Source organism: Manacus vitellinus, unplaced genomic scaffold (assembly GCF_001715985.3).
Source record: "Manacus vitellinus isolate BGI_N305 unplaced genomic scaffold, ASM171598v3 scaffold_21_pilon, whole genome shotgun sequence".
Classification (NCBI taxonomy): domain Eukaryota; kingdom Metazoa; phylum Chordata; class Aves; order Passeriformes; family Pipridae; genus Manacus; species Manacus vitellinus.
This window is the reverse complement of record NW_021939546.1, coordinates 9,585,750-9,604,346: the sequence shown is the minus strand read 5'-3', so window position 1 is coordinate 9,604,346 and position 18,597 is coordinate 9,585,750. Positions and strand designations below refer to the sequence as shown.

At 34.8% G+C, this 18,597-nt stretch overlaps 1 protein-coding gene across 1 annotated transcript in view; it reads right to left on the bottom strand.

Annotated features, from left to right (window-relative positions):
- Positions 1-18,597, bottom strand: part of FAF1 (Fas associated factor 1) — a 155,914-nt gene that overhangs the window by 70,208 nt on the left and 67,109 nt on the right. Inside the window, exon 8 of the mRNA XM_008925207.3 lies at positions 4,707-4,793. Coding sequence (XP_008923455.2) covers positions 4,707-4,793 — 87 coding nt within the window. The remainder of the gene's footprint in view (positions 1-4,706; positions 4,794-18,597) is intronic.

Sequence of the window (18,597 nt, the reverse complement as noted above, 5' to 3'; positions counted from 1 at the left end):
TAAAATTCTATGATTTTATTGACCTTTAAATTCATGCATGAAATAAGTTATAAAAGCTATAAGTTATAACCCCTTTCATGGGCACTAAGAGGGGTGATCTTAATTTTCCCAGACTTCTGAGATCACAGCTACTGCCATCCCACTATCCTTACATCAAACAGAAGCACTGAGGGTTTAAAAAAATTGTCAAGGAACAACTGTAACCTCCTTGGTTTTTCTGGAGAAAGAACATGGTAATTCATCATACTTTCATGCACAAAAAAAATCCAAGCAAGCCATAAGTCAAAGTCAGAATGTTATCTAAAACAAACATATTTAGAAACTGCTTATTAAATTACTCAGTTACTTTTATATTTCCTAATGATGAGTAATTTGCTGCTTCATAATTACCATGAATTGTCTGAAAACTTAACTTTTGTTACGAACTTGGGATTATAGCAGAAATGTTAAATTGAAACTTTACATACTTCTGAACCCATACAACTAAACAAACTTCAAGTATTTCTCTATGTATCTAAAATGAAAGGATACTGCCAGATTCACTCTACTACTGTACTGCAAGTCACTGATGAGAACCACAGAAGGAAAGTAACACACAAAGTAATTAACAGTACAGACAATCCAAATTATAATTATGATATTCTCACACAGAAAAAAAATAGTTGAGTATTTTCAAATGAGGTAGGTATTTTAATTTAAATATAGAGAATTTTACGCTTCTGATTAGTAGGTACTTTCTCTGTCAGGACTATTCATTCTTTAGTCATATCAATTCCACAGGGAAGATTTCAAATGATGCAGTAAATGCAGACATGGCATCCATTACAATTAAACAGCCAGCATATGTAAACCTCACAACTTGTTTTCATATCACAATGACAGCATGTGGTAATGAACTTTCTGTTCAGAACTGTAAGACCTGGAAAGGGAAAGAAACATATACTCCCAAATACTAATTACTCAGATGCTTAATACCCAACCTCTTCAAAAATCTGGAGATCAGCCAAGAAGTGTCATAAATGGTTTCTCTTTGTACCAGAACATTATTTATCAGCATTCTTAATTTTTATCTGTGCAGACACTGTGCTTAGTACTCAGCAATGAAATGACTAAATATAACAGCAGTGCTAATTAGATCATTTGAGATTTTTGATTATAGCCCAGAATTCTCTAATAAATTCAGCTAAGGAACATCAACCACATCTGCTACAGCCATCACAGAATGGAAGGTGGTCACACTCACAAGAGATGATGCAGAACCTCAACATGTCAGTGGTAACATACGTGTCCCACCTGAAATGTAGACTGTTCAGCAGAATAGCTGAGTAACTTCTCAGTGTAGACCTACTTCTGCCTGAACAAATACCCAACAGCTTATCTATATAATGAAGAAGTAGAGTTACTTCTCTTGAAATGAGGATACAAGGTCTTGACCAACCGTACTGTTTTGGGAACAAAGTGTTACCAGCAGCAGGCAGGAGGATGGATGTTCCTCTGTACAGGCTCTGTGTGCAAGGGCACAGTTACAACACTGTGCTTCATCTTCTGGCTTTGTCTCTCTCCCCCTTCCCACCCTCAAACCTCATCCTAAAACTTTTACATCTTTTTAATGCAGGAACATATTCCATTTTGACATGCTCGCTGTCGTTACTTACGAAGAAGCAGAATTTCTCATTGCTGTGCCAAACTTTAGAACAATGAACCAATTAAGAAAAAATCTTTAGCTTAAATACCAAGAACAAAAGCAGCACAAAAGCAACCTCTCTCCTTCTTCTTGTATTGGGCATTGTTCCGTGCTACCAAAACAAGAACTCATTCTACTGAAATAAAAAAAGTGACCTCACGGGGGAAAAAGGTTTTACCTCAAACATACCTGTGTAAGGCTAATATCCAAAAAGTCTCCTGTACTTATGTAAATAAAATCCCAATGTTTCCATGTAAAAACTGTAACTAAAACACCACCTATGACTGATCCCAGATTTTTCTTTCAATGTACACACATTTGAAAGTTGCTCATTCCACTTGACAATAGTGGTAATTACCAGTGAAAGTCTACAAGTTCAGCCAATGCAGCAAAAAGAAATGGAATACACTTCAGAAATTTCAGTATATTATTCTGGCATGGTTCTAGTTTTATGAGCTCTGCAATGTTAAGGTTGTTACAAAATCCAAAACAAAAATTGAGAACAAATTGTGAATTAATTCAATTTAAATCAAATTAATTTTTTTTTTTTATTTTCTAGGATAATCTTCAAGACTTCACTGTACCGGTTGATGATATAAACACAAAATAGATAAATTAAGCCTTTGGTTGTATCAAAGTTTTACTTATGCAAACTCATTAAAAAAATAATGATTTAAAACTCATACATTTACTTTGTTTGCACTCTAATAAGCAGAACAGACATAATTTGTGGCATTAAAATTATTCGGGCACAATAAAAGCTAAAAAGATGTCCTTGCCAAACGGTGAAATAAGATTTCCACGGCCTATGTACGCCTTGTTTCCCACAATCAAACTGTCACAGCATGAAAACATTCTCCTGCTTGTGGAGGTTTTGATACCCATTTCCCTGGTGAAAGTGTGCAAAGGATCTGAAAGAGTTATTGACAATTCATACAGTATCCCATATTCCATTAGATAGTACAAGCAGAGAACATACCTTAACTCTAAAGGGAGATGAAGCAACAATGTTTTAAATTACTATTGACTCCACTAAATTTCCTGATAATGTCAGAAGACTGTAGTCTGTCAGGTTCATAAGAGACTCAAGATGATACAGGAATCCAATTATGCCAAGTCTATTTAGTTGTCCTGTTTGCTAAGCCAAAGGTTAACGAGAACTGCACAGAAAAAACCTCCCGTGGTATTACAAAGTATTTCTTATGCTGCATAACATGCAAATGAAAAAAGTATTTTAATCAAGTCTTTCTTTAACTCCTTAATTGCAATGGGGCACTATGCTACAATACAGCAAATTAAAAACTCATGACAGAAAAACTGATTTTAAAAATTTGCCACTGAACTCAAGAGATCATCACTAATTACTAAAGTAATTATTACTTAATATTTCTAATTTGCAAAGGAAAAAATGTTCAGATCACAGAATCACAGGCAGGCGTTGCGAACATTAAATCTTTATAAACAGTAAGCTATGGCCTCTAATTTTAGAGAGAAATTAATTATATTTTTGTTGGCAACACATTCAAATCTGTTTACACAGCTGACAAGTTCCAGCTCCACCAGACTCGCAGTGAGCTCTGAGGACTCCTCTGCTTCAGAGCAGATGACTCGACATTCACCGATTTCATTAAAGATGAAAAGGGGAAAGATTCACCTGCAACAATGTCACTTGTAAAAACAGACTTAAAACAGATTTATGAGTTTTACACACGTGAGGTATCCTATTCAAAAGCAAAGGGGGGGAGAAAACACGTGAAAACTGAACAGCTGTGGGAAAACAGATTAAAAGTGTTGAGTTTCCAATTCTTTTTTAGGCTAATGTAAACTAATAAAATGTTAAAATGGATCCATATTTCAAAGACTGTAATTACCACATGACACCATGCTGTTATTTCAGATATTGCATCCATCAGCCCAGATAGGCTCTTGAATACAGGGACAGAGATTTACCCACCTTTCTCAACTACTGTTTCTGTAAACATTACCACAGATATGTTTTACAAGTATATTAGAAATCCAGACAGTCTTTGCTTTTTTTTTTTTTTTTTAATTGGCTTAAATCCTTTACCCAGAGCAAAAAACACAGCAGCCATATTCGAACAGCAATTCTCCCTTTACAAAAAGAGAGTAGAAACAAACAGGAAAGTAAAGCATCAAAGATAATGGCAAAATTTAGAGAAAGCAATCCCCAACTGCATTTTCACTTTGTACAACGCTCCGGTTCAACCTATAGTTTACATGAATGATTTTATAAAAATATAAAAACTTCATTTTTATACATTTTTCTTGGGTCACAAAATTGACATACGACATAACTACATAATAATTTTAGCCTCTTAGGCATTTTTTTAGTGAATTTATTTATTTTGTTTTTTTCTAAATAAAGGTAGACCTCACTAGGTTGGCATTGGTAACATACCACTGTAAGAAAATAACCCGAGCAAAACTGAAAGATGTGCTGTAAAACATGCTGTAGGGGCAACCATGCAAGGAACCAAGTGCAGTATTTAATGGAATTCTGCAGGTTAAGTCCCACAACTTCATGAATTTGTAGGCAAATTCACAAGTGGATTCTGTCACCAACAGTGACTCTCCACTGATTCCAGCAGGAACATCTCCTGCTTTGAAGCCAGGCACAGGATCAAGCATACATATGGTGAACTATCTTGGTAAAATATCTAGATGTGCATGCAAAGCATACATAAAACCAAGGACTTTTTCCCTGCAGTTCCATCACTGCAATAGACTTCTTCAACTTCCAAAATTCTGTGCAGCTTTGCTTCAGTCTAGAACACATCTCCTTGTCTAAAACATGCACCAAATCTGATACACATGAATAATTTCCATGTAGTTCAGTAATCCAAATCTTCAGCATTTGTATCTTTCAAGACAAAGCTCTGAAGTATTTGTAATGTTAAGTTACTGCACGTGAGAGTAAAAGCTACTGAGTGACTCCCATCAAAAATCCAAGTAAGATCAGCTATTTGCAGGGAGAAATGAAATGAGAACCAAAGGTACTCACTGAGTCGTCTGTGGCAGAAGAGGGCCAGCCTTCCCACAGCTGGTGACGGACAGGGATACTAGTCAGGTCATACACATTCCTCTTTACCTGGTTAAAGGAAAAAAAATAAATCAGAATTTGCTGTAGCAAAAGCAATACAGGCAAACTGCATTGTTTTCAACATACCCTGACTTTTTTATTTTTATTTTTTCCTAATTATTGTAAAACTGGTTTCTTCAACACTCTAAGGTTCAGATCTGGTCCATAGGTTTACACACAATACTGGCAAAAGCAATTGAAAAAACTATGTTACAGTTGTCAGTAGAAAAAGATATGAGCTAGCACCCTGCTTGCAGTCTAGTGCACTTACCTCGAGTTAACAACTTTTTCTGAACAGAGAAGTAGTTTACAAAAATCAGGAAGTAAGCTGAAATTTGTAAAAATGGTAAATACTAACATAACCCATACAGATAAAGGTTTCATATTCAAAAAATTAATGAAAGACGATTCTAAACTACCATTCTCAGGAAGATAATACAATAAAACAAAAACATCTGATATCATTTGATCCTGCCTATTAATCAATACTTGCCATAGCTTCAGCACTGAAGCACAGTTGAGGTTTGACTCTACAGTAAGGTAATATAAACATATGGAATGCACATATGTTCCCTCGAAACGTGAAACATCTGGCAGTACATATTTATCTACAAATGTGTTTGCACAATGAAATAGCACCAAAACTTTACCTGGATTGTCTTTAGAGAGAAATGTTGCATGGACCCTTTCTTTCAAATTTTGCACACCAAGAGATGGATGAAGAATACTTGTGAAGATATTAAGTGGTGAAATAATTGTTCTAATCATTGTAAAGATCCTAAGGAGAGTGAGGGACAAGGCAGGGATTTCCACCATACCCCTGGCTCACAAATGTTGATTGGGCAACATTCTTCAAAAGACTCTTCAGTGGCAGGGCTGCAAGTTTGCCAACAAATACATACAACTGAGAACATATCAAGATCAAACACAAAGTACAGTGCTCTTACTGTATTTTCAGATCTTCCATTCAATTACTGCTGCTCATTCTCACTACTTTTAGTAGAACTATTTCATACTAATAAAGTGCTCCTCAGTAAAAATTGTGAAGAACTGTCTCACATTTCTGGATAGATCTAATACATAGACTATATATGCAGATAATAATTTCAATTCTCTCAACTTGAAGCTTTATTAACATAAATATTCTGCACAAATAAGTGGAAAAGAAGTGCTTCAGTTTATCATCCAAGAGTAAGATACAATACTTCCAACTCTTGAGTCTGTATCTCACTAAAGGATGAAATTTAGACCATGTGGGTTCCTTACCTGGACATTTCAGTATCATAACATATATTTGGGTTGGAATTTCAGCTCGGTTTTACATTCACTGTATTCATTTTAGAATCCTTGAGATCTCTCTCAGTTTTTTCTAAAACTGGTAAATTGATAACATGATACCCTTTATGTTAATATTGGTTTTGTTCAGCAGCTTTCACAGGGAGACTGACCCGGTAGCTATGCTTAAATTTAAAAAAAATTACATCTCTATTTTAACTAAAAAAAAAATTTAAAAGTGGACTTCTTTTTAGCGTTTCCTCTTTGTATCCTTGACAGCTTAGTATCCAGGTAGAGATGTTACTCTGTACTGACCCCACAACAGCCCATCAAAATGTAGCAATCCTTATCTGTGATCACAAGAATACGGTTTTTGCTGCTTTAGTTTTCTTGCATTAAAAACCAGGATAAACTGTCCCTGTGAGATATTTATTGTCCAGTTACCCATCAGAAAGTCTTACTAATATTATTTTCACAATGTAAAACTCTAAAAGGAGCTATTTTTAAATAACAAGTGCAACTTATTTACAGAAACACGGGATCAATGGGACTGCATAATACTGTTTTCAAAAAGCCTTCAGAAGTAAAAATAAATAACTCGGAAGTCACATTCCTCAAATTCCCTTTTAATTCCAAAGTACAACAGAAAGGCATTATGAAAAAAACAGTATTTCCCTTCTTTCATTAACTCATCTGTAACTGCACTGAATTCAATAACATTCCTCTGCTATTCTAAGCTTGAAAGGCATGCTCGGGGTAAAGTGTTATGTTGGTATAAAGCACAATGCCAGACTGATGTGCTGGACAAAAGTGATCAAAGTTGAAGTAATTTTAGCCAATGCACAAGTATTCTGCTGCATTATTCTACCAGAATGACATCTGTTGAGCAACTCGTCGCAGAATAAACCAGTTGTTATAGACAGGCCTGGCTGGGTAGAGGACCATGTAAGACTGATTAGAGTAATGTTTGATTAAACAAACTGCTTGAGTTAAGATCATAACTGGATTTGGAGTTCACGCCAAGGCAGTGTTCTTTCAAACAACAAGCCACAATCTATTATTTATGATAAAATAAACTTGCTTTTAAATAACTATTTAATTTTAGGTTTGTTTGATAATTAGAACACTATTACGAAAGCAGATTGTAAAATGTTTCAGAGATTAGAATATTTACCAATTGAGTACAGAAAATCCCTTCTCTTCATTAACTGACTTAATTTCACCCTAAAGTTAAAAATTCCGTAAGAAGGAAAAAGTTCTAAAGATTCACATAAAGTAAAATCATAAACTGCTCCTTCACTGGGCCAGTGAAGTAAAAATCTACAGCCACACTCTTCACACAACTGCAAAAAAAGTTAGCATAGTAAATGGACAAAGTCTGTGTTAAGGCTTTCACTTATAAATTCAATAGGAGGCAACAGGAGGACCAAAATCTTTCTGAATTCATGTAAAGCAAACTCTAAGTTTTAGTGCCATCCACTGAGCTACATTTATTGGCAAACTTTTTGGTCCCCCACCTTTGATCAGTTTGAAATACAAATTGGTGGCATTGTCTTTGTGCAGCCCAGAATTTCTTTTCATAATGTTCAGATGCCATGGTGACTGGCACATTACTATGGCAGCCACCCTTCAGATTATCATCTCCAGAATATATGAGATCACTTAAAAACAAATTAAAGGCACATCTATTTGGTTTCACAACTCAGCTGTGAACAGTATCGATACAACCATTTAAACCAAAAAAATGCTCCCATGTATTTCAGATGAAGTTTTACTTGGAAAAGTATAATTCCTGCAGAATGCCCTGCCTTGCAGCTATACAATGATGCTGGAACACCATATGAAGTTTCACTGGTGTTGAAGGGAGCTAAAATATTAAACAAGGTTTAATATTTGAAGAAAACCCATATGTCAAAGTAGCCAACACACAGAAAACTTCCCAGATACAGGTGGTGTTACTTTCTTATCTTTCACTGGTTCCTTTAAGCAGATGAGTATGTTATTTTAAAAGCAAGGTTAAACACAAAAGATACACTTTATTTGTAGATATGAAGTTAATATAACATTTAAAGTCCTTCCACATTCATATTAGTAAGGATAAAATGAAGCAAAATGCATCACAGGGCAAAAAGTCTCTACCAGGCAGTGTGATGATGACAATCTTCTGGTGATTTTACTTAGCAAGAATAAGCAGCTATTTTCTTACCTCTGAATTAGGAAAATCTGAAATCTATTGTCAAAAACAATAATCTAACACTTAGTAAATAATTTTTTAAAATTAAATTTATGCTGAATCATCAAAGAACTGCCATGCCTGAATCTGTATCTTTGAATCACAACAAATCACAACACAGTTTAACAGTACTTTCCCTCAGGCTGTTTTCTGCTTATGCAGGTATAAAGTTAATTGAAATAATGTAGATAATGAACTTTTGTTAGTCTTATTATTAAATATAATTTATGCAAAGCTGTAAATTGGCTGAGATGCTAAAGACTGTTCCAGGCACATAGGCAGCATGAAAGACAGTGCAAAAATGAGTGCATGAAAGGCAGACAAAAGGAGCAATAAAGTCAGAGGACTGTGAGGAATGTGGAATGTGAGTTGGGGGATGCAGGGAAACGAGAACAGATGCAGACAGACCAAGGTTTCGCAGGGCACTGATAGTACAGCGAGAATCTTGACTTTGACATTGTAACAGAGAAGAGGCCAAGACAAGCAACCAAAATTTTTAGGAGGCAGCAACGATACAGATGAGGCAATGACACAAAGAAGTGCAAAGTAAGCAGAGTATTTTGGTGAAGAAAGATGGAAAGGAAGGAGGCAAACCCAGTGATAAAGTGATAGGCTTCAGGATTATAGAGGAAAGCCTTTAACATCTCTGCCAGGCAAAATTCCACTGACAGATAGCAAAGAGCACTGGGAATCTGCAGTAATACATGGGAAGCAGGGACAGAATCTACTAAGTTTTTAAGCACAGAGAAGTGTCAAAGGTGTCAAAATAGTGAATCTGAAAGGATAGCGATGTTATCAATAGCCATGAACAAAAAGATAAGTCAGATTAAAGGATAATTTCAGTTAACTAGGGACTAACAAGCATTATAAATACAGAGACGCAAAACTATAAAGAAAGATTTTCTGAATCAGCATCTCTGCCACAACTTATTGCAATAGACTTGGTAGTAACAGAAAAGTGCAGGACACAAACTGAAGATGTCAGGAAAGAAAATGACAAATCAAAGTGTTCCACACTTAAAATTTTCTCACCGTAGAGAAAACATATTTTGCATTTTATCAGGAAAAGGACAGCAAGAAATCAAAAAAACCCTGAATTTCTTAACTTTAAAAAGTGAGATGTGCAGTAATTTTAACTAACAACCCACAGGTGGGATATACTCTATATATAGAGAGTAATGTAATATACTGTGTGAAGCACCACTGACATTAGCACCTGAAACAGAACTCTCAGAGTACTTTACCCAAGACTCCTTTAAGGGGTATGGTGATATAAATCTGCTCCACTCACAATTTTGTTTGCATTCTTGTATTTCCAATACATAATATTAAAAACTACATTTAAAAATTAAAAAATGAAGGTTATTTTAATAATCAAATTTTCATTTTAGTGTAGCCTTTACTTTAGAAATAATAATGCAATTCTAAAGACATAAGTGATAACCTGCCTCTCCTTCTAGCAGCTGACTGAAGTTTAAACTATGGAATGCTTTCAATTAGTGAATTAAGATGTCATAATTGGGCTATTTTTAAATAGCAGCATCTGCCTCTCACAAATTTTATACCACCGAAACTCTCTAAGGAAGACTCTCTATGCTATTTACATTTACCCATACTCAATTCACTCTGTTGTAATCTAAAGGAAAAAAAATACACTTCTAATGTAAATATTTAAAATCTATATACTGAATGCAAAAGAAAACCTCACCTGCCCAAGTCTATGAGTCAAAAGTCAGTTGTGATTCGGCACTTTTATGAAATGCATAGGAACTCAACTGTGTGCTTTACAATTCATTCTCTAATTAGTTTTTTTATTTCATAGCTCTTCCTTTAAATTACTATTCTTGCTTTTAATACCTCTGAAAATATTCTGGTCTTTATTTACTAAGTTTTCTCCTTTAGTAGACTAAAGCTTTGAAACCTTGTGTCTTGTTTAATGTAGAATAAATTCTAAGATAATACATTTTAATTCAATGTCCAAAATACATTACTTGCTTTTTCTATTATGACAAGTAAAATTGAAACAAATAAAAGCACAAAAATGTGTATACTTCCTGCAAGTAGTATTCTCTTCCCTCTGATTAGGACTGTTTCATTTTTAAATTAAAAACAATATGCAATTTCAAACCTTCCTAAATGGCCCTGAGAGAACCTGAATGTCCATTGTATGTCAGACACATACAAAGTAGAATTCATCAGTGAGTTACAACACACAGAGAAAAAAAAAATCAATAGAAAATTTTCTGCTAAGTTTTTGTGTATCATTTTCCTGCAACTAAACACATTTTATGTACAGAAATGCCACTAATGCATCCAACTTTCACTTTAGTGTGTACAGGAAAGCGTTCAAACCCAAATAAACCCAGTTCAAACTACTGTTAAAAATAGGTTGTATTGTAATGTAGCACTCAGTAAATCTTGTGCCAACATCTTCATTACAAACCTTTGTGGAATCGTTCAAATGTGTGATTTTTTGTGACACTGCTGATAAGAATTCAAACCAAGACTAGATATTAAACACTGAGCAAAAACCAGCAAATACATTCTTTTTTTGTTTCCAACTCTTTCATTTCAATATCTAGAAAAGAGATTGAAGTACACGAATTTTGCCTCTCATGGCTAGAAAGGTGCAGTAAGAACTTCATGTATCTCAGGATTAAATAAATAACATAAACACTATGTTCAATTTGAGAGATGAGGCAAGGAGAAACAGGGAACTACTTTGAAAGATTAAGTGGCTGGATAAGTAAATGCAAAGTTAATATTGCTATGCTGTTATGTATTTTTAAATGGTGGAGGAAGGAAAACTTTCAGGAGAAAGAATCCGTAAGCACACAAGAACTCTAACAGAGAGATGATTCACCATAATACTTTAGTAAAAAAACAGCTCTTTTAGGATAATTAGGTACTAAATATAAGGAACCAGCATCACTTCCAGAAAGGCATATGGATTCTTTACTCCCCGAGTAAACACTTATAGTCTCATTCCCTGAGATTTACACCCATCATAGTGAGCCATCAAACAAAATCCAAAAAAAACAACCCCCATTACTTTCATTTCACTTCTGTAAATTCTTGAGGACTACAGCTAGTCTGAATTACTTATGTGAAATACTACTGGCAAACTTTAAATGTCATAAATTAAGAGAAAATAAACTGCTTTTTCCTAAGTTATTTTGCTGTGTTCTGTCCTCTTGTTCTACAGCTGAGACACACCTTCCAAGACATCCCCTACTCACTTTACAGCCTCATCAAGCAACTATATTTCTGAGCTGTAACACTTAATCAAATAATTAAGAAATTTTTCTCAACTAGAAGTTTTTAGCAGAAGCTCATCCAGTTGGAGAATCACCAGATTATTTAAAAATTCATTAAATGTAACAACACTTAAAATTCATTACATTTTGTAAATGCTTGCAAAGAAGCCTTTGGCAGATTCCTTTTAGTAATAGAAATAACATTGTGAATAAATTACTTTCATAATTTCACAATTATTCATACTTCATTATCCTTTACTTCATTTGTTGGATCTCCTATTTAAACCAACCCTTCTTGGATGTCATTTGACCTTTTTTAATGGATCTGCGCCAAGTGCATATCTTAACACTACAACCCACAATAAAATGGATCATTGGGTAATAGCAGCATATTTTTGTGGTTGAAACTTGCAAATTTTGAAACAGAAAATAAAAGCAAGGCTACAACTAAACTCTACTGAATCTTCTGACATGTGAACTTCTGATTGCCTCATGAATTATATATATATATATATATATATATATATATATAATATATATATACACTCACACACCTACAATATAATCTGAAAAGATGGATGTTCCAAGCACATGAGATGTTCCAAACATGACATGTTCCCTCAAATATTTAGCAAGATATTTTCCCAAGCTCAGCCTCCTGTCCAGACAAGGTTTGAGAATTAATCTGAGCTCTCTTCAAACTACCAGATATTACTTTTTGCCACTGCTTTGGATTGGCCCTTTCCTGGGCCACAGCATGTGGCAAATGTTGAGTATATTCCCTATATTATTCATTATATTCAAATTCTACATACAACTGTCTGTCTTTAAAATACTAGTTTTATTCTCAATGCCTCCGTTTTCTGACAGCATACATGTATATTTTAATTCTGTGAAATAAAGAAATCTCTTTGCTGATCTCCTCTTTTAAATCCCTTAAATTAGCTATCTTTTTAGAACAGCATTATTGCTAAATGCAAGTTACAATCTTCTGAACTTGATGCAGAAGTTACTGGTTGCTGCTATATGGCCTGCACTGCACAAAGGTTCAGCCCACATAATTATTATTATTCATTGCTTGTAGTGCCTAGGAGACCTAATTGTGATAATCCCCTCTGAACCTAAAACTGCATGACCCTTTGAATTTTTTAATAGAAGGTTAAAAGAAGAAACAAATTCCTATAGAAGAAGAAGGGAAAACACATTCTTAAGAAATTGAGGCAAGAGACACGAGTATTTGAAAAAAGAAAAAAAAAACAACCCACAGGAAAAAAATCATTTTAGCAGCACACAAGCATAAGGTTGAAATAGGGTATGAAAGAATTAAGAGTGTGAGCTGGCTGTGACATTAGAGATTGAAAGGAAGATGTGATTAGGGTTAAAAGAGATCAAACAACAAAGACTTACTGCCAAAACAATTTTACGAATTTATTTGAAAATGCCTTAAAGACTTCTACTAACAAAATAAAATCAATGATAATACTTGAAGTTCGCTTGTTTGCTTGTTCTACATACAGTGCACTGACACAGAAAAGATACATTTGGAAGTCCTAGTTTGTTTTTCCATTCAGTAGGAATGGTCATTTGAGAAAATATACTTATTAGTAGCCTAAATGACAAAACACTGCTCTGTGGAAACTTTTGACTGATCTCCCTGCACATTATGAAAGATGACATGCAACTGCTACTCAATCATCTACTACCAGATAACTATCAACAGGCAACCACTCTTTTGACAAAACATTCAGCTGCAATATGAAGGGTAAATACAGTTTCTAATATTTTTACTCCCAAGGTCCCAATTCCAGTTGATTTTACATCCTGAGATGTTGATAAATGGCCAAATATCTGCTATTTTGCTTCCATTAAAAATTAACATTTTAGGACCCTTTAAACAAACTCTGGAGGACTACACTCGAGCAAGATCCTGCATTTGGCAGGAAGAATGAGATCTTAGTTTCACTACAGAAAACGTTACTTTTAGTTACCACCTTCCAGAAGATTTCAGAGTACTTCACAAAGCATGACAGAAAAATTCTGTGACATCCAGAGGGTTATTCTGGACTCTGCTGCAGCCCAGGGCAGAACAGTGCTCAAGCTAGACAGATAAAACAATATGTAATCTGAATTAAGGTATCTCTGGGAGTAAGACGGATATGGAAAACATCAAATTAGAAAAGTGCAATTAAGATCAGTTCTATGATCTCTGGAGCTAAAGAAAGCCATATGAAAACCAATAGTTGAAACAGCTGGTCTACTAAGTGTAACAGAGGACTGCACCAGGATAACAGTTTGTGTCTGGGTTAACCTCATGAAAGACCATCAGAAGGGACAAGTCTCTCCATATGGATTCCCTACTTAGCAGACTTAATGGACAGTCCTAATAAATTATCTCAGAATTTAAAGCAGTTACTTGGAGGAAAATGTACCTTGACACTTACTGATCATGAAGTTAAGTACATGACCAAGACTTTGATCCAAGCTATTTAAAACTGGTATGAAAACACAATTTAAACTATTAAATACACATTCTGTCCATCCTAATATCTGTCAGACTTATCAGAAGTTACTGTCACTACTGGGTAATGGTAAAATATGAACTAAGGCTGGGAAGAAAGAAAAAACGTGCATGGCAGTTACACAGGCTTGGTCCCACCTTGTCCTCATCACTTGTGCATATAGTCAGACTGCTGCACAAATCAGTACAATTTTGCAGCTCCTGTCTTACAATCTGTTTCACTTCCCCTGTCAGAAATCAGTGACAAAAATTGCTCTTCAGTGATACACTTTCCTGTATCTTGTATTGGCTGTGTCATTTCCTTTCTAAGGAACTAGTTGTCTTAAGTTATAGTACAGTGATTATTGTGGACATAGTCAGGCTCCCACTCATAAGGACATTGAAGATTATTTCCAGGCTCTGAATTAGTGAAAGAGATAGTCAGTGTGACTCTTGCAGTGGAAAGGACATTTTTTACATTTTCATGGCTCTCGTGTTCTGAACAAAAGAAAATTTTAGACAAATGTAATTGAAGTCAAACACCCTCATCTTGATTTAAAAAGTAACTGGTTTGCAACAGCCCAAGCACGATGAATACGTTCACTGGTCTTTCATCACTTCCATACCTGGTTTCAAGAGTTTCAAAAGTAATCACTCATATCTAGTAAGGAGAAGAATGAAAGTTAAATGTCCAATTCTTGCTGTATTTAATCATAGTAAAGTGCATAATTTGTATTCATACAGGGGAGAGGAAAAAAAAAAGGAAAAAAAGGGGAAAAAATCCAAAAAAACCCAAAACCAAAACAAACAAAAAACCCAACCCAAACTAACAAACAAAACCCAAAAAAACCCCTAAACCTTTCCCCTGAATTTTCTTTTCAGTTTGGTCCTATCATCATCTCCCCCAAATCTCATATTATAATTCCAAGAAATATGCTCCTTAACACATTCATCGACTAACAGTGTCTTCCTCCACTCCTACCCAAACATGTTTCAGAATAGAATCTGATTCAATTTCAGTCTTAGAAAATGCATAAACCTCATGTGCTTCAGAGCAATCCTTATTTTAAGTGATAATCCTCCCAATTTTGGTCTAAGAAACAGAACATCACAAAATCAGTGTTCTGTTGTGTTTTTACTGTCTCTAGACAATCAATGAAATACACTTTTGTGAGAAAGCATGTTTTATTGCTACTAGAGACAACATGAAATCTATTCAAACTTTTGTAAATGGTCAATAATTAGGAAATATTTGCAAATTTATATATGACATGAAAAATTAGTTCAGTCTAGGAATTTCATGAAGCAAAGTACCACAGTCATGCAGAGGGTTGTGCAGTCCTTCCATACAAAGAAATCCCCAATACCTCCAACGCCAGTGTTTTACTTCTCTCTTCCCACCACTTTTAGGCTTAAAGGTCACAGCAAGCCTGCTGCTTAGTGAAGAGAGATGAGCAGACTGAGTCTGCAGCCCTTTTATTCCCAGGGCCAGCCAACTAGGTCCATCTAAAATGGAAGATGAGCCATAAAGGTTTTGTGCGTTATATCAATTATCCAAAACAAAAATTATGTGCAAAGTGCCATTTCTCTAGAGACTCGCTGGTATCATCACCACACAAAAGAGAATATGGGTCGTCCAAAAACCCATCAATAACTCAACTGGTGCCTTTCCTGGTTCACCTGGGTTACTGGAATCAGGTAGTTGGCAGACTCTTACATGTGCAAACTCTGTAGGAACTCTAAAGTAAACGGTGATATCTTTTATCACTCGTAAGTATGAATTTAATAAACTATTTGATGTGGTTGACTTTGAATAGGTAATCTATTCATGTTATTCTGAATTCAAGTTAAAATAAACTATAAAACAAGGTTTATTGAGCTGTCAGTCAACTTTCTACTAACAAAAACATTTCTTGGTATGTCCTCCATTTCATTTGCATGTCTGCCAAATCAACACTTCTTTTGAGGTTTATGATATTCAGAAATTAATTTTTGCTTAAACCAAATAGTGGCTGTTAGTTTCACAATGGAAAAGACAATTATGCAGACAAATCCTCAGTGTGTTTTAAAAATATCAACATACATTAATTACAAGTACAGTTACTAACACTGCTACATTTAAGGTATATGCATGTAAGGTGCCCGATTATGCCATTAGCAAGCAGCTCTCCTATATAAATATACATTTTTAAAAAGAGAATGCAGTCTATTTAACAATTCACTAACAAAGCTATTCCTTAGCTCATCCCTGCCATAACCTGCTCTATTCAGAAACATATGGGAAAAGACATTAAATAACCAGTGAAAACCATGGACTTCTGGTATTAGTGCTACACATTGCATACCCCTATTCATTATTCCACCTCCCTTGTTTAATCTATCATTAAGACTCAGTGACCCTACACTAAATTTAAAGCAGATCCTTCCTTCCTCCCATGCCTAAATTCACATACTTTTCTAGTTGGGGATGCCCTCAAGTATTAGCCACTCTACAGGGTTTCTCTAATCTCAGCTCTGAACTATGTTGTGCTATAGAAGCAAGAAATTGCTGGTTTACATCTTTAACTATGGAATCTTCCACCCAAAAAAACACCCCTCCTTCACTTAATAAGATAGAAAAAATCTTTCATGTAGAACATATTTAACGTGTTCAAAAATTATATATTTCCCTCTATATGTTATGAAGTATATTATTTTAAAGTATTGCTTCCCTGTGCTTGTGTCCCAAACACAATTTCATTGGAAGCAATTTTAAAACTTTCAGAAGTTTATTGTTACATCTTAGAAGAGCTAGATCTTTATTTGCTCTCAAAGTCAATATGAAACAGGTTTCTAATAAACATGTTTTTAAAAAATCGAGAAAACAAGATGACAAAAGAATCAGATATTTGATTTGTTTTTGGTTTTTAACATAGGAACTAAAAACATAAAAAAATATTAAGACCTCTACTGTCTTTCATTTCTTTTTACTGACACTGTTTGCAGTTTACCAGTAATGGCAGTATAGATGAAAATATATTATAGAGTTTTCTGAATGAGGGACAAGAGTCATTATTGTTACCATCTGTACCCTTGTCTTTCTCTTCCACAATAAGGTGAAAATTGATCTGCACCAAAGTTAAAGACACATAAGACTGTAAGTGAAGCAGAGATAAAATTCTGTTCAGTTAACAAAACGAATTGGGCAAAGGTGCAACCCAAATATAGATTTTTATCTCTACCAAAACAAGCCATACAAATTTGGTTTGGTTTCACGAATAATACTATTTTTAGAATATTATACCATGTTTAAACATATTTTCTCAAAAAACAGAATGAAGTTGAAAACAGCAGCTGCAACCTGATTGAAAACCCCAATCTGCATTCTGTCTGGCTCTTATTTCTTTAATTTAAGTCTTTCCCCAAACAAGTCAGCACTTGAACAAGTTTACATGAGTCATACGTACTTGTAGATGTAAAAAGATGATGGGGAAAGCAAATTAGTAAGGTTCAAGTTGTCAAGTTATCAGGTAACAGAAGAATATTAGGAACGGTTAAAATAAACACACTAAGCCAAGAGCAACACTGGAAAACCTGAAGTCCAAGTTCTACACAGGTGCAGAGACAGGAGGGTGAAGGGAAAGTCTTACTGAAGAATGAAAATAAACAGTAACTGTAAACTCTATAGATTTGGTACACAGAACAATTTGGAGACAAAAATGATCTGGAGGCCTCTCCAATAGGAAGTTTTCTTTACAAACAGCAACTCTTCTGAAAAAAAAGAAGTGCTGTGAAGGCCCCAGTTCTGCAATCTCTAGTTCAGGCCTTCTTCCTGAATGAGACTGGGTTCCAGAGTCAGACTGCTTAAATTAAAAACGTAAGTAGTCTACAATATCGAAATCACATTTAGAATACCAAAATTTTAAAAAGAAAGCTGCATCATCTTGTTCCACTAAGAGCAGTGCACAACTGAGTCTCTCTCAATGCAACATGAGTTTATTCGCTCACAACTGAGTCTCTCTCAATGCAACACGAGTTTATTCGCTGTACCCTCAATAGTGGCCACCTTCTTGAATTGTCTGGCTTGAATAATCCAGAAACGCACACTGCTGAAACCACAAAGCTGTTTCATGGTAGAGGACTCAATCTTTAATATACAACTAACTGCAATTACATGAGTGTTTGACTAAAACTCTACAGGGAGTTACCTCTTCTGTGGAATCCAGTCTTTACAAAGCTTACCATTCATACGCTGCAGAACCATGACAGAAAACTTAATGATCACTTCAGAAAATGAGATAATATGAAGCTATTCTGACCATTTTCACTATTTTATTGTGCAAACTTGTCATCTCACTGAAATGGAAAGATCTGAATAAAGGTTCACTTAATTAATTAAACATACATATTATTTTCTTTGTGCTTTCTAGTCTTAGCTTGACGTGCAATTCTGTAACTATTAAGTATGCAATGAACACTATTCCATTTAACAAAAAAATGACTTAAATTACAGATTATTAAATCTTGGCTACTCATTTCCCCCAAAACACCTCCAATACTGCACAGAATTAA